This window comes from Gadus macrocephalus, chromosome 2 (assembly GCF_031168955.1).
Source record: "Gadus macrocephalus chromosome 2, ASM3116895v1".
NCBI lineage: Eukaryota > Metazoa > Chordata > Actinopteri > Gadiformes > Gadidae > Gadus > Gadus macrocephalus.
In genome coordinates, this window is record NC_082383.1 from 6,133,668 (window position 1) to 6,157,974 (window position 24,307).

The 24,307-nt window shown below is 45.7% G+C and overlaps 3 protein-coding genes across 5 annotated transcripts; all 3 read left to right on the top strand.

Annotated features, from left to right (window-relative positions):
- The first annotated feature begins 56 nt into the window (after nucleotides 1-56).
- atp13a1 (ATPase 13A1) lies at nucleotides 57-12,301 on the top strand. Its single transcript, XM_060036793.1, has 25 exons — nucleotides 57-598; nucleotides 933-1,022; nucleotides 1,240-1,503; nucleotides 1,920-2,075; nucleotides 2,209-2,278; nucleotides 2,449-2,555; nucleotides 2,687-2,816; nucleotides 2,964-3,019; nucleotides 3,186-3,312; nucleotides 3,687-3,824; nucleotides 3,939-4,059; nucleotides 4,442-4,599; nucleotides 6,082-6,257; nucleotides 6,576-6,686; nucleotides 6,844-6,969; nucleotides 7,412-7,520; nucleotides 7,742-7,935; nucleotides 8,118-8,214; nucleotides 8,334-8,536; nucleotides 9,139-9,253; nucleotides 10,419-10,615; nucleotides 10,922-11,064; nucleotides 11,157-11,268; nucleotides 11,361-11,504; nucleotides 11,660-12,301. Exons 1-25 carry the CDS (start codon nucleotides 248-250, stop codon nucleotides 11,768-11,770), a joined length of 3,606 nt encoding a protein of 1,201 aa, XP_059892776.1. The 5' UTR covers nucleotides 57-247; the 3' UTR covers nucleotides 11,771-12,301.
- Nucleotides 12,302-12,953: 652 nt separating this feature from the next.
- Nucleotides 12,954-16,330, top strand: LOC132446538 (uncharacterized). Of its 3 annotated transcripts, none has more exons than XM_060036856.1 (11): nucleotides 12,958-13,262; nucleotides 13,582-13,615; nucleotides 13,737-14,019; nucleotides 14,115-14,188; nucleotides 14,292-14,364; nucleotides 14,491-14,578; nucleotides 14,694-14,744; nucleotides 14,864-14,935; nucleotides 15,193-15,340; nucleotides 15,564-15,651; nucleotides 15,751-16,330. In XM_060036856.1, exons 1-11 carry the CDS (start codon nucleotides 13,228-13,230, stop codon nucleotides 15,825-15,827), a joined length of 1,023 nt encoding a protein of 340 aa, XP_059892839.1. In that variant the 5' UTR covers nucleotides 12,958-13,227; the 3' UTR covers nucleotides 15,828-16,330. The 3 variants fall into 3 exon arrangements, with proteins under 3 accessions (XP_059892845.1, XP_059892839.1, XP_059892832.1); XM_060036849.1 differs by having other exon boundaries at nucleotides 12,959-13,262; nucleotides 13,579-13,615; XM_060036862.1 differs by lacking the exon at nucleotides 15,751-16,330 and having other exon boundaries at nucleotides 12,954-13,262; nucleotides 13,579-13,615; nucleotides 15,193-15,446.
- Nucleotides 16,331-18,257: 1,927 nt separating this feature from the next.
- Nucleotides 18,258-23,307, top strand: pbx4 (pre-B-cell leukemia transcription factor 4). Its single transcript, XM_060036899.1, has 3 exons — nucleotides 18,258-19,124; nucleotides 21,443-21,556; nucleotides 23,178-23,307. Exons 1-3 carry the CDS (start codon nucleotides 18,946-18,948, stop codon nucleotides 23,290-23,292), a joined length of 408 nt encoding a protein of 135 aa, XP_059892882.1. The 5' UTR covers nucleotides 18,258-18,945; the 3' UTR covers nucleotides 23,293-23,307.
- The last annotated feature ends 1,000 nt before the right edge of the window (nucleotides 23,308-24,307 follow it).

Here is a 24,307-nt window from a genome sequence, read left to right on the forward strand (position 1 = left end):
GGAATTTTGTGTTCTTGCTTGTCTAAATGAGATTTCCGGGCTACGAGCTATGGCTACGACAGCAAAGAGGACTCTACGTGATTTGCGTGGTGACGTGTGCGGAAGCAGCAGTAAGAGAACAAGTTATTCTGAAAACGAATTTGAAGGCTGGAGCTGATACTACACTGGGCAAAATTGGATCTACATCGAATACAGAGCGAAGGGGGTGGTGGCGGTTAGAGGGGGCCCAGAAAGTGAAGAACGCAAAATGAATGAGATTCCTAAAGGGGTGAATATGGTTACCGACGGCATACAGGGGTCGGGTGAGCTTCAAATGGCCCCCTCTATGAACCTCAGCCATGACAACGGGACGAACGATGATCTGGTTAGCTCTGTGACGCTGTACAGACGAAGGCCCAGGCTTTTCCATGGAACAGTTCTTCCATTTTTCGTTGTTCTGTATCCCGGTTGGCTTTATGCATGGTTAGGCGTCTATGGTGCCTCCGAGTATCCCGAGGCCGGCCTGCTGGCGCTAGCGGCAATCGGGATCGCGCACGTCCTCACAGCGCTGTCTGGTTATTGGTCCGTGCACGCTCACTGTTGGCTCACCTGTTCTAAGGTATGTATAAACATATTGTTACATGCAGGAATCAACAGTTGACAGTCTCTTACAAATTGGGGGTAAAATAACGAATGTGGTGTTGTAACTTTTAATCAGTTAGTAAATATAAAATGATGTGATTAACAGTATATTGAAGTAATTCGTGGTGTGATTCATTTGTATAAAAGTAATACATAACATGCTAAATCGTCTAGTATATATTCAAATTAAACTCTGACCATTTATAATTGGAAGTCATTGAGACAATGTGGCTGACATATGGCTCCCGTCAAAGCTTCACACGGATAAAGGTGAACTGCATATTAATAATCTTTTTAAATTGCTTCTTCAGGAACAAGACCCTCAGAAGGCTACGCTTGCAAAAGTCGTGCCTACACCCAACAATGGTTCTGCAGAGCTTGTGGCACTTCAGAGAGACCAGGTCAGTGGTCTTCTAAATTGCTGATGTCTCATCGGTCTGAGAGGCCGATTGAACATGCTACGTGCTGTCTGTCTATGCATGGGAACCGTGGGTGTTTACAATAGCGATGGAGATTTAGAATCTCCATTACATTCTATATGGGAATGCGTCCGTTGCATCACCGTCATCATTCTTCCATCCATTTGCGATTCCCAATCGTCCTTTGTCTCCCCACCAGGACGACGCCGGCGAGGGCATCCTGTCCTTCGAGTTCCAGAAGATCCGCTACATCTTTGACGACAAGGAGAAGAAGCTCTTCCTGCCCGTGGCCTTCCCCATCAACCACGCCATGGGCTACTTCCAGGCCTGGCGCGGCTACCAGGAGGAGGCGGACCTGAAGGCGGCGGAGAAGCGCTACGGCACTAACCGCGCCGAGATGATGGTGCCGGACTTCCTGGAGCTCTTCCGAGAGAGAGCCACCGCCCCCTTCTTCGTGTTCCAGGTGGGCTGAGGCCGAGGGCGGACGGTTGTTGTCGTTCAGTGGTGTCGTTTCAGCGTGGCATCCAGACCCATGGGTTGATCAGTGGTCAGGGTTACTACACAATAACAGTCTTCATATTACGACTCATCTTGGTTCACTTTCGTTTTAATCGTGTGATGGTTCCTTGATACTTTTTTAGTTTTGGGGATATGAGTTTCTGATACACCATGATACAAATACACAATGGATGAAGCTGATTGATTTCCGTATTGTGCACTCTGCAATGCATTATAAACTGTTTATCTTAATCTTTCATTCAGAACTGTAATATCAATCGCTACCATTGTAATCACATAAAAAATCAAAACCAAAAAAAAACAATCTTCCATCCAATACAAGCTTTTCCTGTAATCCATGGAGTTTCCCCCCCTCTGAAGGTGTTCTGTGTGGGGCTGTGGTGCCTGGACGAGTACTGGTACTACAGTGTCTTCACGCTGTTCATGCTGGTAGCGTTCGAGGCCTCCCTGGTCCAGCAGCAGATGAGGAACATGTCTGAGATCCGTCGCATGGGGAACAAGCCCTACATGATCCAGGTGGGCACTGGGAGATCTCCACATTCAGTTCAGGCTCAAATAACAGATATTTTGTTGGATGTCTCCATGTATTTATGATGACGATATATATAAAATGTGTTGCGTGTGTCTGTGTGTGTGTGTTTTCCTGCAGGTCTACCGTAACAGAAAGTGGAGACCTGTTTCCAGTGATGAGCTTGTTCCCGGAGACATTGTCTCTATAGGTACGCTTCCTTCATGTCCCGTTCTGCTGGTACATTACCTTCCCTCCATACATCGTTTCTCATTGATTACGTGTGTGTGTGTGTGTGTGTGTGTGTGTGTGTGTGTGTGTGTGTGTGTGTGTGTGTGTGTGTGTGTGTGTGTGTGTGTGTGTGTGTGTGACCTCTCCCAGGACGGTCCCCTCAGGAGAACCTGGTGCCCTGTGACGTCGTGCTTCTCCGGGGCCGCTGCATCGTGGACGAGGCTATGCTGACCGGCGAGTCCGTCCCCCAGATGAAGGTAAGAGGATCGAATCATCCCTCCAGATGGATCAGCCACGTATAGGACTCGGGTATAATGTGTGTGGATGGATAATTGTGTTCATATTTTCATATTGGTATAACTCTGTTTTTTTTGGATTGATTCTGTAGGAGCCATTAGAGGACCTGGACCCAGAACGGATCCTGGACCTTCAGGGGGACTCCCGTCTCCACGTCATCTCCGGTGGGACCAAGGTGGTCCAGCACACACCGCCCCTGAAAGCCAGTGCCGGTCTCAAACGTCAGTGTCTCGTTCAAACATGCACACTAAACACCCCTTTGTATGCAGTTAATACCTGCATCATACACTGCATATTGTCGCTACCTGTATTCGGTATCTTGAAAAGATGACACTCATGCTCATGGCTGGTGGTGTTCTACATTGCAGCGGTGGACAACGGCTGTGTGGCCTACGTTCTGAGGACAGGCTTCTACACGTCCCAGGTGAGCCGACCAAACAGGGTTCATTACCTCCCCTGTGAATCAACGATGCACTGACTACGCTGATTCCACTGTCGTACCCGCTCGTGTGAGGTGTTCCACTGCCGACACGTTTTCTGCGATTCACGCGTCAGGCGTCACATTTGTATCCACTGTAAATCGTCTCCAGGGTAAGCTGTTGAGGACCATCCTGTTTGGTGTGAAGAGGGTGACGGCAAACAACCTGGAAACCTTTATCTTCATCCTCTTCCTCCTGGTGTTCGCGATCGCTGCGGCTGGCTACGTGTGGATAGAAGGTGGGACTCGCCAAAATGTGCACCTGTCCTTTGAACCCAATTCTTGAGTCAATGCAAGTGTTGCCACAAATGAATTTATAAAGGTACATGAGGGGACCATGTCTGGAATTGAAACGTGTATAGTACAGCTTGAATAAGTCATTGAGGCTCTCTGGTCAAACCAAAGTAAGCAATGTTAGCTTTTACGCAATTTTAGGGGTTTTACACACTGTATTGTCTATGGATTTATTTGTACTACAGACTATCATAAGAGGATGAAGAAGAAGAAGATATTGGCTTTTTTTTTATGTTAAAGTGCTCGTTGAAATTGTCATTCGGATTAAGCCTGTAGGAATATGAAACACATTATTTTGTTACTTTTTGATTTGCCTCAGGGACCAAGGATCCCAGCAGGAACCGGTACAAGCTGTTCTTGGAGTGCACCCTCATCCTGACCTCCGTGGTGCCTCCCGAGCTTCCCATAGAGCTGTCTCTGGCCGTCAACACCTCCCTCATCGCCCTCGCCAAGCTCTGTGAGTCCGCCTGCTTTGCATGTCATTTGAATGGTGGCACTGGGGGGGATGATGGCTGTGGTCCCTCGGCTGTGATCCTCTGAAAGACTTTAATTCCTCTTCCCCTGTTCCCAGATATATTCTGTACGGAGCCGTTCAGGATACCGTTCGCGGGCAAGGTGGAGGTCTGCTGCTTTGACAAGACGGGTACGCTGACCAGCGACAGCCTGGTTGTCCGCGGGGTGGCGGGCCTGAGGTATGCTTCACATGCCTAATGTGGGATTTGAAGGGGAAAATAAATTATGTGGATTATCATAGTGATGAATGATGAAATCATTACTTTGGCTGGTCTTGGATGGGTGCATTGTATTAATGTTTTATGTTATAAGGCATTCAAATCTTAACAGACAATAGCTGCCTGAAATGATTAATAGGTGCTTCACTGGTTAGTTATAAAATGAACCGTAAACTGTTATTACTCTCATCATATGATTCCATCTATGCTCCTCTTTTAATGTACAAACCCATGAATCTCAAAGGCCGGCTACAATACCACACCTGGATCCCATCCGTTGATGGGACGTGACGTGTTTGGTTCAATTGCATTGTGTTTACTGACTTGATGTCTGCGGTGACAGAGAGGGGAAGGAGGTGATGCCGGTGTCTGAGATCCCAGTGGAGACGCACCGAGTGGTGGCCACCTGTCACTCACTCGTCACTCTGGATGACGGACAGCTGGTTGGAGACCCGCTGGAGAAAGCCATGCTGATGTCTGCCGACTGGAACCTGACTAAAGGTACAAGCTGCACGCCATTTTATCCATAGCTGTGTTCGAAATCGTTCCCTATCACGGATATAGTGCACTATATAGGTTGCTTGCCATTTTGTAGTGGTGTTCAAATTCTCAGTGGTTAATTTCATGCACAGTGGACTTAAAATGCCCAAAATTTGAGTGTACATACGATGTTCCCTACATGTTACTTCCGTATACCACAATGCAATGCAGTCGTGTTTTTCCGGAGGAGAAGAAGAAGCTGAATCACCGCGAAAACGAATACATTTAATGATGGAGTCTCCGGCTTTCGTTTAGAAATGTCAACAATTTATTTGGGATTTAACATAGATAATGTAACATTCAAAATGAATTAAAAAAACCTTGATCAAGGAAATGTAACATTCGACATCGATACAACCATCATGTAAACCTTTGTTTACATGATGTGGGCGCATCTGTCTGCGTCACACAAATACCCGGCGCATTTACTGACGCAAATGACGTTTAGAAATGTTCAGCTTAGTGTCTGAATTCTCGTTTGTTCGTTCCCTATATAGTGCACTATCATGAACACTATATAGGGAATAGTGAGTGAGTGAATAGGGAACGATTTCGAACACAGCTCATGTCTCAAAGCAGAGTAAGCACAGGTGCAGCTCGTCAAACTAATTGCTTGATCTAATTAGGTGTGTCTCTGCACTGTAGTTGACTAGCCCTGTTACCTGTTTACTCGTAGTTAGTAGCTGTTTATAAGGCTTGTTCATAGCAATGTCGTATCGCAATGACCACAGCCATTTTTGGAGCATTGGAATGATGGTCATTTTGTTGGAAGCAATGAATTTTAGGTCATTGTATAGTAATTCCTCGTGAAATGATTTGTCCTTATGGGGAGACATTGTTTTGTCTGAAAGTGCCACAGCGTTTCTCCCGTGAGACGTAAGCCTGGGTTAGGATTTATTTGCATTAATTCGGTAATGGACAGTACTACAACTCTCTTGAGTCCTCTCAATGTGGGAGAGCATTACAAACAAAACAACAATGATGTGTTCTGATGTAGAAGCCCCATTAGTTGTACTTTATTGATTAAATATTAACAGGCCGGAAATAAGGAGTGTCAGAGCAGAAAGTACTAGTCGATGATGGATCTTAAAAAAACAAAACAGAAATGAATAAAGAAAACATATCTGTCCAGACTGGGGCACTGGCATATATAGATGAAACATGTGCATGTATTAAGGTAACACGTTTGCAATGTGTGTACCCTGCTGTAACATATCAATATAAATATGGTGAATACACCATCCTTGTAGTGATTGGCTTTAGGATGAGGGAAGGTAACCTGATGTAGTAGACATAGTGTTGGTGCCAAAGTGTGAACCCCTTTTGTTTATGTGCAATTAACATTTTGAATACAGCGGTGCAATCGTGTATATAGTTTGTGGGTGTGTGTCTGTGTCGATATGTCATACAAACGACTGACCGAACCTCTTCCCCTGTGACCAGACGAGAAGGTGTTCACGCGGGGCATCAAAACCCAAGGGCTGAAGATCCACCAGCGCTTCCACTTCTCCAGCGCCCTGAAGAGGATGTCGGTGCTGGCCTCGTACGAGAAGCTGGGCTCCACGGAGCTCTGCTACATCTCCACCGTGAAGGGGGCCCCCGAGACACTCAGCGGGATGGTGGGTTGTCACACACACACGGAGAACCTAGCATGGCGGGTTTCGTTTTGATAACGTAGGTCAATCCGTTAACCAGGCACTTAACAATAGAACATAGCTAGAAAGAGATGCTACACAATGCTATCTTGTTGTGTGCGGGGAATGGGTTAACCTAGCAATGGTAAATGCTTAGCACTTGTTTCTATGCTATAAGTCGCGATATATTGTTTCTCTTTCTTCTGACAAATGTACGTAGTGTAAGTCGCTTTGGATGAAATGCTAAATGCCCTGAATGTAAATGTTGACACCACCATCCCTGGTCCTGGCTTGTCGCTGTAGTTCTCTGAGCGTCCCGCGAGCTATGACGAGGTCCACAAGGAGATGTCAAGAGAAGGTGCCCGGGTGCTCGCGCTGGGGTACAAGGAGATAGGGCACCTCAGCCACCAGCAGGTACGGCTTTTGTTTTGGCTCTGCCTTATGCGTTATTTTATTTCTCGATACTGGTATGAGAGTGGTTTTAATCAACCATCCTATGTTGTCACCGTGGTCCGATCAGACTCGATGTAAACGGAGGGAAATGATTAATCGCTGTGTGTGATCGGTGCAGGTCCGAGAGATGACTCGGGACGGGCTGGAGTGTGACCTGCGGTTCGCCGGCTTCATGGTCGTCTCCTGCCCCCTGAAGGCCGACAGCAAGGCCGTCATCAGGGAGATCCAAGAGGCGTCGCACCATGTACGAAAGCTCCTTCCCTGACACACGCATACATAAGGACGAGGCACAGGGACATGGTCGTGAATGGGTCGAGTTTGTTGTTGCTGTTTGTTGATGAAATTCATGGCGATTTTTTTTAATAATATTCATAATTATCCCTACGATGCTTATAAATGGAAAGTACCTTCAAAACAGTCTGACTGAGGGTGGTTATATGGAAGTACATGGCAAATTGAAATATGGTATCAGACCTAAAGTAGTTGTACTTTTTTCTCTGATTGATAAAACCTTAAAACTGATCATAAGTGCACATCTTCTTGTCATCATTAATATAGACTATATATGTAAGTATCGCGATAAGTTGACATCTTCAGTTCACAAACACAATACCTTTTTCAAAGACGGTATACCAGATGTGTAATCACCGCCCAGCATTAACAGTCCTTCTATCTTCTGTCCGTAGGTAGTGATGATCACCGGCGACAACCCCCTCACCGCCTGCCACGTGGCCAGGGAGCTCCACTTCATCCAGAAGGAACACACGCTCGTACTGCAGTCAGGCCCCGGTCCCGGTCAGTACCCCAGGGCCTCTACTCCCATCACACGTTCACAGGGAAACCCGTTCAGCACACGCGCCAAGCTGCCAAAGCCTGGAAACGAAAGATATCCATGTTGTGATTGAGCATCATCATCTCCATCATTCATTCATTCATTCATTCATTCATTCTTCATTCATTGGGGCCCATAACACACTGCTCCGCACCGCCACTGACCGGGTGTTTATCTCCTCCAGGCGAGTGGCAGTGGGAGTCCATCGACGGCAGCGTGCACGTGCCCCTGCCCCCGCCCTCTGTGGACGAGTTCATCGAGCAGTACGACCTATGCGTCACCGGGGAGGGGCTCGCCCGGCTCAGCGCCGACACCCGGCTCCTCAACGCCCTGCTGCCTCACGTCAGAGTGTTCGCCCGGGTTAGCCCCAAGCAGAAGGTGGGTGCAGGTGGAGCGAGTGGCGCCGTAGGGTAACGCATGCACCTAAACCACATTGAAACCTTGTATGTCGTGTCGTAGGGTGGTAAAGAGGTCTGGGTCAAGGGCCCCTCCTACGTTCCATTATATTCTTAAGTGTTTACGTGCTCTGTCCTGGCGCCGGGCGGCGGTCCTCCTCGCAGGAGTTTGTCATCACCAGCCTCAAGGGCCTGGGCTACATCACGCTGATGTGCGGGGACGGCACCAACGACGTCGGCGCTCTCAAACACGCCCACATAGGTGAGCGTTCGCACACACATCAACCCCCGGTGAAACCAACCGACCTGAAGGGTTGATAATAAGCATTGAAAAACCAACCCCCATTGAAGCGTGAGCATTGAAACACAAATCGGAAATAGGTGTCGCGCTGTTGGCCAACGCTCCCGAACGCATGCCGGAGAGGAGGAAGCGTGGGAGGGAGAAAGAGGTGGCGGCAGCGGCCGCGGCCGCAGCGGCGGAGCCCCGATCCATGCCGCCGGTTCCAACCTCAGGCAAGATGAGCTCCAGGGCGGCCAGACAGAGGATGATGGCCCAGCGGGAGGAGCAGCTCGCTGCCCAGAAGGTGAGTCGGCTGGAGCAGGTGTATGTGGTGTTCAGGGGGGGGTTGACTCCCAGTTCACAGGATGTTGGGTTCACCACCATTTTTGCAGTTAGCCCTTGTGCAGAAGGCCTACTCGCGACCTGTTTATTAAGGGCATGGATATAGAGAAGATTCACTGTCATTCGCTGTGGATTCAAACGTGATGGTGAATCAATACTTATGTATATATGTTTGTAAATTTCAGGCCGGAGAGTCACTCAAATCAAGATGTTAATGTTGTATGTAGCTATTCACAATACTCCAAATCAATGAACAAAAGGGACAGACGTTAATATATGGAAGTAAACCCTTCAGGTACAAATCACGTTTATTTATGTATTCACATTTTTTTATGGTGCCGGGCTGATTGCGTTGGTGTGCTCTTCACTCTCAGAGCTCATTAGCGCCCTGCCATTTCGTAAACACTCTATCCTCATGGCCTGTCCCATACCGGCGGCTGCGCTGATGTATCTCGCCGAAGGGATGGATAAAGGCGCTTGTTATGTGCCCATAGCAGCACGCCCCCGGGTGCCGTGTAGAGCTGTAGTGCACGTTACTGAACAACAGGGGTCATGCTGTTGCAGGAACGGATCAGCCAAGTGCTGCGGGAGCTTGAAGAGGACCAGATCCAAGTGGTGAAGCTGGGGGACGCCTCCATCGCTGCCCCCTTCACCTCCAAACTCTCCTCCATACAGTGCAGTGAGTACCGCCACAGCTTCTCCCCTGTGTTTGGCTTCAAGTCCGATTTATGCCGACGACATGGGTCTCTCTATGCCTGGGCTTGCGTTTATAGATCTGTGTCTGTGATTCTTGAGTTGTCAAATGTCTCTTATACTTATAATTTTAAAGGGGCTGTAGGTTATATTAGAGCTATATTGTGATTGAGAGTTTAGAAATGCCACAGCCATCTATCTGTCAGCCATTAGTGAGTCAAATGCGTGGAGAGAATGTGTTTTGCGTTGACTGCGCCTGCCTCCGTGTGAGCCAAGTTCGATTTAAGCCTGTTGCAGGCCCATTCATCAGTGCATCTAGCAATGTGTTCCACACATTGCTACCTTGGCAAAACACTCACGGCAGTCAGCTCTCCACACATTGCTACCTGGGAAGGGGGGGGGGGGGTTTTAGGACGTGGAGTCTTGACGGGGGGGGGGGGGGGGGGGGGGGTGTGCGTTTCGCGTTTGCTCATTCGCGTAATCGAGCAATCGCGCACAAAATACATTTCAATGTGGATCGGCCCACTTCCCGACCTTTCGGTCCCTGCTGCAGAGCGTATTCAAATGGCCGGCCCAACGGGCTGGGGGTCTAACACCGTAATATATATAGCCTAAACTATAACCGCATTTCACGTTAGTCACAAATATCCCGCTGCTTCGGGTTTTCCTTTGTCGACGCGTTGAGAGTCGGCGCGGGCGAATCCGCTGTCAGTGCGTGCGCAGTGTATCAGTGATACGCGGGTTCATCCAATGAGTGGTAGTGTACCCGAGCACCATTGGCATGTATACGCGCCTGTCTCTGTGTGCCTGTGTGAATGACAATGACAATGACGGGGAGAAAGAGTTCAATGCGGAGATGAACGAACGGAATGATATTTATTTTTCAAAATCGCCAAAAAACAAAACGGAATCAATTTGTGGCGCTCGGTGTCCATTCTGTGGCGCTGTCCCATACATAGACCACACATTGGTCTATGTATGGGAAAACACTCACGGCAGTCAGCTCTCTAGGCCAAACCGGTGGCCTAGTGACCTGACCCAGGAGTATAATCTGGCCTGTTAGTGTGTAGAACTCTGCAGTGTTGACAGATGATTCAGGACGTCTAGTCTCCTCTTCTGACGCTGGGTGACCCTCTCCTCTTCTCCCCCAGTCTGTCACGTCATCAAGCAGGGCCGCTGCACTCTGGTCACGACCCTCCAGATGTTCAAGATCCTGGCTCTCAACGCCCTGGTGCTGGCCTACAGCCAGTCCGTGCTCTACCTCGAGGGGGTCAAGTTCAGTGACTTCCAGGCTACTCTGCAGGGTCTGCTGCTGGCCGGCTGCTTCCTCTTCATCTCAAGGTCAAAGGTGAGACGATGTCATGAAAATAATTCTTCTTTCTTTTATTGTATTTTTTTATTTTTTTATGCAGAGCATGCACCGACAAGAAATAAAGGCATGCCAAGTCACTTAAAACCTGGTTAATACGCACTAGTGCATTGATGCGAAGAAACCACCGTAAAATCCAACCAAATCCCTGATTATTTTCAGAATTTCATCAGCCATTTCATCATCGCAATTACCGCAAAAAGACGGGGGGAAGGCGTTCAAAGCTGATCAGTCCCGGTTCGTGTTTGGTTGTCATGTTCTCATTCTCTCCCTCCACACGCACAGCCACTGAAAACACTGTCCAGAGAGCGGCCCTTACCAAACATCTTCAACCTCTACACGGTGTTGACGGTGTTGCTGCAGTTCGCCGTTCACTTCTGCAGCCTGGTGTACCTGTACAAGGGAGCTCAGAGCAGAAGTCCGCCCAGGTGAGCCACACTCACACCAACCGTGATCACACCCTACTTCATAAGACATGACGTCACATTTGTCTGTTTTTTTTACTTTCTTTCTCTCGCAGAGCGGAAAAGTTTGCCGACCTCTATAAGGAATTTGAACCCAGCCTCATCAACAGTACAGTTTACATTATGTCCATGGCCATGCAGATGGCTACGTTCGCCATTAACTACAAGGTATTCATAATCTATTTTTTTTGTATGCATTGTAATGTGTCCCACATGTCTCCATAGTGTTCCGTAACAATGACCTGCTGTGTCGGTTATAGGGCCACCCATTCATGGAGTCTCTGACCGAGAATCGCCCACTACTGTGGAGTATCGCCATATCGGGACTAGCCATCGTGGGACTGCTGTCCGGCTCCTCGCCAGAATTCAACGAACAGTTTGCTCTCGTAGACATTCCAATGGACGTAAGAAAAAAAACCACGCATGTCAATATTGTAATATTTGCTATATATTTCTGTTCAATGTATTGTCATTGATGTCAGCCTGGAATAGAGAGGTCCTGTCGTGTTCACTGACCCCCCCCCCCCCCCCCCCCCGCTACCTCTTGTTCCCCTGGCAGTTCAAACTCGTGATCGCCCAGGTCCTAGTGGTGGACTTTGTGTCAGCTCTCCTGGTGGACCGTATCCTACAGTTCCTGCTGGGCAAGGGAACTCTCCGGCTGCCTTCCTGAACTCATGCCCACCACAACCACATCCACAAGAACCGCTGCCCTTAGCAACCGTGCTGTCGAAGCGGAGCCCCCAAAAAGACTTTGGAGGAGAAGGAGCTGTTGTGATTTGGAGCCGTAAATGACATATGGACCAGAAGCAGCTGAGGCGGTCATGATGGTGAACAATACTGCACACTCCCAAGAGTACCTCTTCTTCTTTTGCCCCCGGCCCCCCCTGACTTCTAATAGAGTTCTTCATTAGCCCTTTGTTTTTGCTTTCTATTTCTTCATGCTTTAACCCTCTCCTGGCTCCCATCCCTCCCTCCCAACATTTCTGTCTTGCTTCCTCCTCACCCCACTCCTCTTAACACAGAGCCAAGAAGACAGCAGTATTGTGTGAAATGCAAGACTGAGTGTCAGCCAACGTGAAACCTCCGGGCACACAATAAAGGGGCATTCTCTGAGAGAATTGCAAAGCATTTGTATTTTTTTGATTTTTCTCCTTGATTTTGTAAAAAGATAAATCTGTTGCATAAAAATACTTAACAAACAGTGACCTGTATCTGTCTTTTGTCATGAAAACCGTATATAATCTAAGCAAATCTCAGTGCAATAGTTGAGCAATCATGCTCCATGAATAATATAAAATATGGATGAATTCTATGTTTTAGAAAACTAAATTAATGTGATGTCAGAGCTGGAGACTATCAGAGCCACTAGATGGCACTGTGCACAGTTGGCGTAGTGGGTTGCCATGGAGACGTAGCTCGAGTTAATAAACTGTTGATTGCTTGAGCAAGATTGAAAACTGTTGATTGCTTGAGCAAGATTGAAAACTGTTGTTCTCCACTTCGTATTACCCACAGGTATGTCGTATTATATTCCATTGAACTGTGGTTAATCTATCACGCAGTGCTATGGGGGTGCGTTTGTTCATGTTGTGTTCGGGGAGCTGTGTTGTGTTTGAAAGTGTGATTTGCAGTGTTTTGAATGTAGTTGATAGCGGTTGACCCTGGTGAGCTGGCAGAAGCCCTTGGTGTCGTCGGTTGGTGTGATATGTATGCTGCCATCTATTTGTGTATATATGCTGCTATTTATCTATGATATTGACAATTATTGATGTATTGGTTTATTTATTGTTTTTATTATTATATTATATTTATATATATTATATTCTAAAGTATTTGACTCAGAAAGGAGTTAATAAACTGTTGATTGCTTGAGCAAGATTGTAAACTGTTGTTCTCCACTTCGTATTACCCACAGCGCAAACCAGCCTGTGGGCCTTGTACCTGCCCAGATTCCCCTAGATCTGGCGCCGGTAACACAAGCACTAATGTTATGTTTCCCGTGAATACGTTAGCCTTTTTCAAAGACTAGTGTTTTGCGGGGAGACTACGTTTCCCAGTATGCATTGCGCAGTGATGGGGATGTGTGCAGGTTTGCTTTGAGCGCGCGGCACAATTCTACTTCAAAAAATGGCGGATGTTGAAATGGAAACAAAACAAGACAGGTTTGTCGAACAACTAAACTACCGACTAATTTGTAACCAGTAGGCTATACATGCATACATATTTATTTGGGCAAATCGTTTTCGGTTGTATTCGATGTATTTACGTTACTGACATTGTTACAGTTGAAGCCAGTAAACTACGTTGAGGGGATTGATAAGAACAAGATAAGATACATTACAACTGGTTTGCAACATTGGATTTTCAATGTCGGCAAACAAAAACACCGTTTTAAAAATGTTAACATTGTTTCAGCATGTTATTATTGATGTAAACCTGTGAAGTAACTTGTATTCACCACTCCTTTCAACCCCATAGCAGTTGCTGCGGTGCGACCGTTCCTGGTGGGAACGAGGTACGGTAAAACATTTTACAACACTGGCGATGATCCGATTTAATGCTTTAGAACCACTAACTATTTCACAAGGCTCGTTACTTAACTCGTTACTTAACTCCTTTTTCTCTTTAACTCCAAGGCAATGATAATCGACAAAATGGTTAAAAGGGCCCCGCCCTTATCGCCCATCCCAGGGCTCCCACACAAGTCCCGGCGCACACATTCTCCAACTCCATCTAGCGCAGCAATTCCAGACACAACTGAAGAAGCCACTATCACGGAGAACGGCATGGCTGAAGAGTCCATGAAGGGATCTGTTCCAATTGAGGCTCCCTCGCTAAGCCCCTCTTCCCGAAGGAAATCCTGGAAAAGGTCCACTATAGGGCGGCGTTCACTCCCTGCCCTTACCAACCCATCTCAGAGTAGGTCCTATCCTTCCTGCTTACTTATAGCTAAATTGTGAGATATTCTGGCTGGTGTCCTAATGCCTTCCTTCCTTGGTTCTTTTTGTCTGTAGCACTGTGCAGGACCATCAGTCCATCATTACCACAACAGGAGCGGCTGGAGAAACTGATGGAAGCCTCGATGAAGGTTAGATTTGCTTTCAGCCAAACAGTTGTGTGTCCATCTCTACACTTGTATTGTGTTTGATTTTAAAATGACATTCAAAATCCTTTTGCATGCCTGTCTTTAGCGCGCACTAGAAAGAACCCAGACGTTGTTACAGTCCACGCCAAATGCCTCACTGGAGACATTTAAGAAACAAGGTTAGTAGTACCGTACCTGCATATATTTTGTAGGTCTCATGGATAACAATTCTTGGTAAATCTACACGCGTCTTGGAGTATACTTTGTGATATATACTGTATAATGTCCATTTTCTTGATATTTAGCCGAGGACATGCAACCACAATGGTGCAGTTTGGCCGAAGAGCTGCGCAGTCCAAGGCCAGCTCAGCAGCTTTCATCGAGTAAAGAAAAGTAATTCCTTTTTAATGTATATATAAACATTCTGCAGCCAGCGTGTTTCCTGTACAGATGTTTCTGTCATTGGTTGTTAACCGATGACTTGTTTATTTCTGGTCTTCATTCCTAGTAATCCTGCCATGCAGCCAGCCCTGGAACAAAAGCGCAGTGATATCCACAGGCAGGTTTTTCTTCCTTAAGGATACGCCTCGGTTGCTGTTTTTTTTATGTTAACGCTAATGTTAGTATTTTTTCCGTGAGAATATTTGAACTTGTTTATCCACCATCGCCGTGCTCTAGGTTACAGGCGGAGATCAATTCTTGGACAGCTCTGCTGTCCAAACACCGGATTAAAGCGGAGGCCTTGGCAAGGTTTGAATGTTAATATATATGCCTGTACTCCCAGTGCTGAAATACCTCATCTGTGCCAATTATCATGATTTAGGACGTTAAACTACACTTTAATCCAACATTAGTAGAGATACTGAAGAAATGTACCATTTCACTACACTGTCTTTTTCTGAAGCATTCTGCCTCTTCCCAAGCGAACCCACTGTGTCAATGACGTGTCGGTGTGTAACGTTACACCCTGTTCCAACCTGTGTACTCTTTTGTCTACACCGCCACAGCAAGGTGGAGCAGGGCCAGCAGAGCAGTGTAACCCTAGACACCGCATCACTGTCCCAGTCCTCTCAGTGGCAGCTCATCCAGCGGAAACCAGACTACCACTCAGTGCTGTCTAGACAGCAGCCTGCACTGCACACGATATATTTGGTGGTATGTTGTATACATTTCAGATCAGATGTCGTGCCGATAACAATGTGGATACAATTTGAGACTCTCAGGCAGGCAGTTCTCTAATTTGTTTTCCGGAACAACGTTGGTAAGTGTGAATAATACACACAGGAGGTTTATTCACCTCCCAATAAGGATTAATTACCATATGTTTTAGTCCACGTATTTGTGGAACTGAATTGATCTTTTCCTTTCTTCTTGACAGATGAAATCCCAGTGTCAAATGGTGAGAGGGCTTCTCTCCATTGAGAAGCACTCGCAGTTGGTGGTGAAGGTTACCAGTAGGAGCTTAGGTATTCAGATTTCTGTGTTATTGGTTATTTATGCCAATATTTTGATCTGTGTTCCATTTTTCTTTGGCACAATGCTTTACAAATGGTTTCCTCTTTCAGCGGCCGAAGAAGGGCTTCTGGACCTTTCACCTGACTTGATCAGAGATCTTGTGGCAGTGCCTTTCTCCTCATCTTAGGTCCCCTTGGCTAAAAGGCAACTGGACCGGCCCATCTTCCTACACGCTCCCTGAGGTTTATTCCCCACAGTTGTGCTGTGGTTTTTGTCACTTAATTAATATGTATATACCCTGTATGATTCTGTGACCTTTGCTTTATGGCATTTTTAATCCGAACCACCAGGTGGCAATGCTACCCTTTTCAAAACAATGCCAAGATAGGGTTTGGTAGGACTGTGTCAAGTTTTGCATCTCTAGGGTCAACTTTTTAAAAAAATGTCTAAATAATGTAATGGTATCATGATTCAGTTAAAAATACCTTAAATGATTTAATGTTTGCTAAATGCACATATGTTGGGATGTTATATGTGTGGTAATATAAGTCAACTTACATTACCATGCTCTTGTACAGCTCTGTGTTTTTCAAATGAAGTCTTTCATTTTTCATCTGGGATTTGTGTATATATGTCATACGTTTTACCTTTCAGAAATACATTCTAATGGATTGATCCATTTTCACAATATACCTTGTATTACTCCTTTATTATTTCAGAACCTTTTAACAGCAAAGTGTCAGGTCAAAACCCATCACTTTAATTTCCATTGAACATAATAAACATGTCTATGGTGGCCGTCGATATATAATTATCTTGCTGGTGCTGCATTTATTCCAACCCATGTGTCCCCTGACCGTTGCAGAGGCCCCTCCCCCTCCACGTGACTCACTCCCATCTCTGGCATTTGGCGGGATCACCCAGGCAGAACGAAGCTTTGACATTGTGCCTGTCAGTCACAGCAGTCCTGCTCTTTTCCACTGTTGTGTAATTCCTTGGGAGCCTTTTGGTCATCATGGTCACTACTTTTCATTATGTCTTCGATAATTACACCTAAGAGCAAATGGCTTTTTGTGTGTGTGTGGCCGTGTCTTCGACCTAATGTGTGTGCGGGGCAGGGTTTTGCTTGTGATTGTGTTTGTGTCAGTCCCTTGGAGACGACCCCAGAGATGAGCAAAGAGGGGAGAAGTGGCATCGTGACCATTAGTGTTCGGTAGCGAGGACGCTGGGGCACAGCAGGGGGAAATAATGAAGTCATTTAGATGAAAATGAGCACTGGGTCTTGGGAAACTGAGACCATCTTGAGCTTTCAAAGGAAATGATGTTGTGCAACACAAGTCAACATGATGTATCAATGTGTAGAGGCTCTAGAGTGGTCAAAAAACTATGTTTACTATAGCATATATTATAATTACTAATGCTGAAATGCCATTGTTTGCCCTTCTTTGAGAGATAGGGTTAGTAGCTTTTTTTTTTTCTAGGGCTACATTTGTGTCCTTGCTCATTGAGTTCATTATATATTTATAGATTATGCTAATAGTGCTATTTGTGGAGAATTTCGTACATATCGGGGTGTTAATACATTAAGTATTTTCTAGTTTATTTTACTGTATTGTGTGGTTTCTGGATACCAGAATATACGCCAAACATGCAAAGAGTGGATGCTCTTTTTTTTCTCCTCATACTGTATTCTCTGGTCCAGGATTTCTCTTAACTTTAGATTGATTAGCCACAGATTGTAGTAGATGGATGTCTGAGGAGTCAGCATAAACCACTGCTTGTTTGGTCACACTGCTCCATGCAAACACATCATTTTTTTTCGTAGAGTAAGGCAGGCTACAGATTTTCCTCCATGTCTATTCAGCTATCCATTCGTCTTGGGAAGCCCTCCTCTGATCTGAGTGATAAACAACAGCAGAAGCGTCAACGTTTGCAAAAATAAATAAATAGTGAAGAAACTAGTTTTCAGTCTGTGCTGTCAACATGTTCATGCTGAAAGATAAATTTCGAGGTTAATTTATCGGGCCGGAAGAGTTCTGTTAAATCCATGCTCGTTTGACTTTTTAAACTGCCACAGTAATGCATTGGTTATTAATAAATGCTTTCATTATAGGAACCAACGCTGGATTTTCTTGTAAACCTATTTTAGGGGCACTGCACTACTGAGCAATAGGTTATATATATATATATATATATATGTATATATCCCGTGGTTATTTAATAAACTCCTTAGGCATAGTGAAATAAAGCTACAAATGGTTGAAATAAAGCACATTATGCATTTGTGCATTTTTTATTTTTTCATTATTTATTATCAGACGTGCTACAACTATGACAAGCTGAAATCTAAATATTTTCCATTATATTTTGGCACCATTTCAATGGATGCAGGCCTATGTGGATTACGTCCAATATGAATCGGCTCCTTCCAAATGTTCTCTTTACTAATTACTATGCTGATGACGTAGCGGTAAAACATGTCACTCGCAAACCCGCCATTATCCAAAAATACGTACACGCAAGGCATTTAAAAATGAGGATAAATTCGATGCGGTGCACAAGGAGAATGCATTCAATATACACCACCACCCCTATAGCGTTCATAACCAGGCTGCAGGATAATAAAACAGCTATATGTTCACAGTACACTGATTAGCACGCTCACGCTCTCTGGTGTTCACTGACCAGAGCACATCACTCGCGCAAAGCAGGAGGGAGCGCACACACACACACACACACACTTGGACAGTTGCGCTTCCCTCGTGAAAACAATGGCAAACCATGGTCTGTTTTGAAAAGGCAACCACAGGCAGCGAGCAGCGAGGCATTCAGCGAGCTGGCATTGTATTTAGAGGCTTTTCTGCTCTGCATCGCTTTAGTCGTGTATTGATTTTAATGCACATGTGCGTGCAGATTCTATTTAGCTTTATTTAAAAATGTGCACGACGCTCTCTGCCAGCTCACACATTCAGTGCATGTGTGGCTAGCTCGTCACTGCTGCCTTTTCACTGTTCGGGGCTCCAGCCACTAGCTCCTTTTTTTTCCACCCTGCTAGTAAGCTAGCGCTAGCTCGGTGGCTTGTATTTACTTGAAAATAAGTAAAAATAAATCCGAATGTAGCGCATATCATTTTTACTATCGGGTCGGAACAGCGGATAGTAAGTCTACCACACAATCGTTACTATCGAGTACGTAAGCGAGTCTTGTATGGTTTGTGGTAGAAAATACTTTGCTGGCTAGCGGACTGGCTAGCTATTTGTGCGCATTATTCGACTGAGGAAAACTGCGAGTTTTCTTTTGAAAGTATGGATGATCAAACGAGGATGATGTCGGGTCTGGCCGGACTCGGTGGACTATCGCAGGCCGACGTGGGCGACCCAGACGGGGTTCGAAAGTCACTCGGTCAGCCTCAACAAGACATTGGGGATATTCTTCAGCAAATAATGGCCATCACCGACGAGAGCCTGGACGAGGCGCAGGCCAGGTAAAGACATGCAAGCGGTAGATGTAACGTTAATGCCTGTGTTTTGATACAGAGGGTGTCCTTTCTGAAGTATAAAGCAAGTATGGATATGTCTTTTCTTAAAATGTGGCGTGTGCTATTGCTTTTGGTCAACAGTTTAAATCTGTGTTTGTTCTTACGATGCAATCTAATAATATGCCAAAGTGAGCTTTTTTCTTCTTCTTTGTCAGCCCGCAAGGCTTTGCTATAGTTTTGCACATTTGAATGCATTTTATTTTGACGACGGTACTTTTATTTTCACACCTCCCAAAAAAGTGTCTCCTCACTACAACGACAAACATTGGGATTTTATATTATATAATTCGCAAAAATGGCCTCTTGATTCAAATTAAGTAGTAATAACTAAGTTGTAATAGAAAATAATAACATTTTCCAATGCCAGGATCGAATTATTGTCTACGCCCCATAATGAACATAATGTGCTTTTAAAGATTGTTTAACACAACTTGTTTTTGCCCGAAAGTACTAACCTCTTGAAAATGACTAATGCTTGACGTTAATCACAGCTTAATATGCCAATGTTTTGCTTTGTCAGTTAACTCGATGACCACCACGATGAACAAATGAAATGTGGTTTTATTTATTTCTTATGCTTCATTTTCGTTAGACTTACCTGTGTAAAAGGTCCTGCAATCATGGTAATTGGGAGATGATCGGTTGGCTATCTTTAATGGCTGGGTGCTCTAATGAGTAAATGTCGATAATGTAGTCATTGAAATGCAAATTGGCCGGTGATATAAGGTAGGGGTTATTTGCTCGATGTAAATGTTGTCAGCCCCACACCACAATGATGACAGTAATTCTTATTCACAGGACACTGGACTTGTTATTTTCTGTAGGTACATGTCACGACAATGCATGACAATATACGAATAACCCGGATTCATTCGCCATGTGTCTCGAAAGAGCATAAGGTCATCTTGAGTTGAAGCGTTGGATTTTTTTTAAACAATGGATAGCGTCCACTGCAAGCCTGTGGCCACAGTGTGATGTGTCATTAGCTGGTGATTTTCCACCCAACATTTGACCACCTGGTTCTCTTAATTAATTCACTCCTCTTTCACTCCCTCCCTCCCCGGTGTTCATCCTTTTCATTGTGTGCTGGGTGCAATCAATTCTCCTATAATGTGTACGCGAGTGCAGCTGTCCGCAAATCGAGTTTCTATTAATGAGATGGTAGGGGGAGGGATGATGCTATACTGGCATCTTATAACTGCTATTTGATTTTCCGAAAACGCTTGTCGTCTAAATAGCTTCCGTTTTTTATTATTGCAAAAAAAAACAACGTTTGAATTTATTTTGCAGCTAGTTTGTTTTAATGTATCCATTCAAAATATATTGTTATTGTTGTGTAGAGTATGATCCGCATCCTCAATTGTATAATCTATGGTGAGCATAAACATGATGTTGCACCTTCTCCATGGCGAGACATTCCTGGTCTAAAGTATAAATATAGCAATGCGTCCAGTGTATAGATTTCCCTGTGCAGATTTGCCTCTGTATAGATTTGAAACCTGCTGCACTAAAATACACACTTAAACTGTTATATCTGGAAAAAGGGCCTACCAAAAAACTGAACAGATATAAAATACAATACCACTTTATGAAACATTCATGCAAGAGTCATGACTGGAGCTGAAATGAAAACCTCCCTTGCAGTAAATGCATGAATATGTATTGTTCATAACGTATGATAGCCTTTTCATGCATTGAGTGGTCAATCACTGACTTGGTGTATTTAATTAAGTGCATAACTGCACTTAACGAAAGAGAAAGCGATAATACAGCACTGGTATGTAATGTATATCTTTTTGATGCACAAATGGTATGGGAGGTGAGATTCAACCTCTTCACTTGTTGCTAGATCAACCAACACGTGCTTGATGCTCTATTCCCCCTTCGCCATCCAAAGCGAAGCTCACACATCCCATCAGAAAGGCAAAACCAAACTTCAGCAGTGTGCAAACTCACACGCACGCCAAAAGATCATCCGAGGCAAATTCGCCTCAATACTGCTAGGATGCCACGAGGCGAACATCAATCCAGCAGGCCAGGTGTGGTGCGCTCGGTCAGCCGCTTCGTAGGTAGGCCACTGGGCCCGCACGTGTGAGGGCCCCTGCCCGCGATGGGTGCACGTGCGGTGCCCTTATTGCGGAGGGGTGGCAGTGTGGGGGATGCGGGGGGAGTGGTCCGGGACCCTCGGCGATGCAGCAGAGTGTTGCACCTGCACGCTGGCAGCCCACCCTCATCCTCTCCTCACCCTGTCACCATATGTTCAGATGCTGGCAAGAGGAGTCTCCGGCGCACTGGGGTGGATCAGACGACCCCACGGAGGGAGGGGGAGCTGGGGGGGGCACGGCAGGGGGTGGCCTGCCACTCAACTTCCAGCACAGGTCAGTAAAGGACCGCATGAGCTCCACCCCCTCCTCCTCCTCCTCCACCACCTCCCTCCTCCTGCTCATACCGCACTCCATGACGAAGGCGACCCTCTCACCCACCACCACCACCACCACCACCACCCCCCCCGCCCCCCGCCCCCCAACACCACCACCCTCACCAACCCGCCACAACTCAAACCCAGTGTCGAAATAGTGAGTGTCTGGTAGGAGGACGCAGGCACACGCACAGACATCCACCCACGCAGTAGGTCCTCAAGTCTTATCAAGGCGCTGTCACCACGCAAGGAGTAATAATAAACACGCTGATATTCAGCACGCTTGTCATCGCAGCACACAGTCGGGGAGACAACTGACACAAAACTGGAGTTGGTGTTGCGGTCAGGTGTAGCCGTGTCATAATCATCCGTGGTTGGTGTGTCTGTTGCCGGTGTTTTGTTTTTTTTCGGAACGAACCGTACCAATTCCTTTTGTGTGCGTGCGTGTTTCATCGGGTTTGTGCTCATCATCATTCGACATGATTCCTTGTTTTTGTGTGCCGCTCGTTCTCACATCATCTCAAAGCGAAGTCTATGTTGCACGTCCCTGTTGTTGTTTTGTTGATTTTGTTGTTTTGTTTTTTGCCTTTTTTTGCGGAGGGTGGGGTCTTTGTGGTGGTCTCCACCTTCGAATGCATTTGTGTTTACAGACCAGCGATCAGAAAAGTGTGTCAACTGTCACGGTCTCTTACTTTGGCTTTTATTTTATTTGCAGAACATGCTTGCTTTCTCAGTGATGTGATTGTTCTTGCCATGTACCGTCACAACGCTAGTGACTATTTACAGTCAGCAGTTGCATGTCAGTTAAGGTCACTCCTGGGCTTTTCTGCTGCTGTAGTCAAGTATAACTCTTTTCATGCTGGAAAGATCAGCTATTTTTGTGGCACAAACAGTTGTGCATGTGTTTGTGTTTCTTTGATGTATTAGGTTTGACTTTCGGCCCCTAATTGGTAGGGTATAAAAAAATATGCTTGACCTTTTCTATTTTGATACTACTACTACTACTACTACTACTACTACTACTACTACTACTACTACTACTACTACAACTACACAGGCGCCCATACCTGAGCGTATTTGAAAACATGTAGACCCTCCCAAGTGATCTTCGTTAGATCACTCCCAAATGGATCTCTTTGTATCAGGCCAACCTCAAGAGGTTCAAAATTGGGATGCTATGTATTGGACCAAAACACTAGGTGCACAAATCCTGTGACCTTGCGAGATGCCCAATAATTCTTCAACGTACCGTGGAAAGCATACAAAGGTCAACATCCTGCTTTTCCAGTTCCAAAAAAAAAAACCTTCCGAAAGGTACTTTCACATCGGCAAGGTCATCTCGTCATTTACAAACAAGTGTCGTAAAAGGGCATGGCTCCAACCCTCTCTTGTACAACGCTGTATAAACTACTTCACACTTGGGCACAGACCTCCTCTAGGTTTTCATTAATTTCCCTGCTTTCTACCACCTGCTTTAAACAGGGAGGAGAACGTGGAATAAGTGAACACAAAGGTCTGTTTATCCTAATCCACCACTCTCGCTGCTTCACTTCTAACCACTCTCCTTTCTTCCCCTGCAGGAAGCATGCCCTGAACTGTCACAGGATGAAGCCGGCGCTCTTCAGTGTTCTGTGCGAGATCAAAGAAAAGACTGGTGAGTCTCTGCTCTTTTCTGCACTTCACCACCCCTCATAGTCTCTCTCCCTCTCTCTGTCTCTCCCTCTCTCTCTCTCTCTCTCTCCCCCTCTATGCGTCTGTTCGCTCTCAGAAGTGGTGTATCAGTGGTTCCTTTGCTGCCGGTAATTGTATCCCTGGTACGGGGCGGATCTTGGACGGACCCTGCGGAGGACTTGTATTGATTTTATATTGATCCTATAGAGCAGAGCACTGATTTATTTATTTATTTCGGCCGCCGGGTTCGAGAGTATCGAGTCAATCTCCTAAAAGTGTTCCTTGTTGGGGTATTATGCAAAATAGATTATATATATCTTGTAAAGATAACGGATTGCTATTACTGCAATGCTACTACTTTGTCCAAAATGTAGATTAACGTTATGGACTTGGATGTGTGTTCCCTTTTCCCTTTTTACTCATTCTATTGGAATCCTTTTCATATTCAGACTTAAACTATATTGAAACCAAAGTAACCACATCATAGACCGGACAGTGTTTTTTTTTTTATGCCACTACATCACTTTTTCTGCCTTTTCTTCTTTACCGCAAACCAAATTGGTCCCCCAAAACAAACTATCGTGGTCACAGTCCGTGTTCTCCCAGGCTGTTGACAGGTCCGATATAAAACACAGCTTATGTTGTTAACTCGCTAGCCCAGCCCCTCAGAAGTGAGAACTAGCTGCATATTTCCATCTTGTTAGCTATTCCGCTCAGCTAGCTGACAGATCCCCAGTATGGTTCAAACAAGAGGGCCAGCAGAGTCTGGCAGACTGATGGCTATGGCCGCGTGAATGATGTGGGCTTTTGAGTTCTCTCTCAATCCCTCCATCTCTCTTTCTGAGAGCCCACCCCTCCGCTCCTCTCCCCCATTCCTTTATTTATCCTCCTTTCACAGAGAATCTCACTAGTTCAAATACAATTTGAAAATGCTGCACTGCTGTCTGTTGTGGCCCTCGCTCAATAATGTATTATTGCTCTCCTGTGATTGGAGGGAAGTAAAGGGTAGGCCTGAGTGAGTGGGGCAGAGTACCCTGTT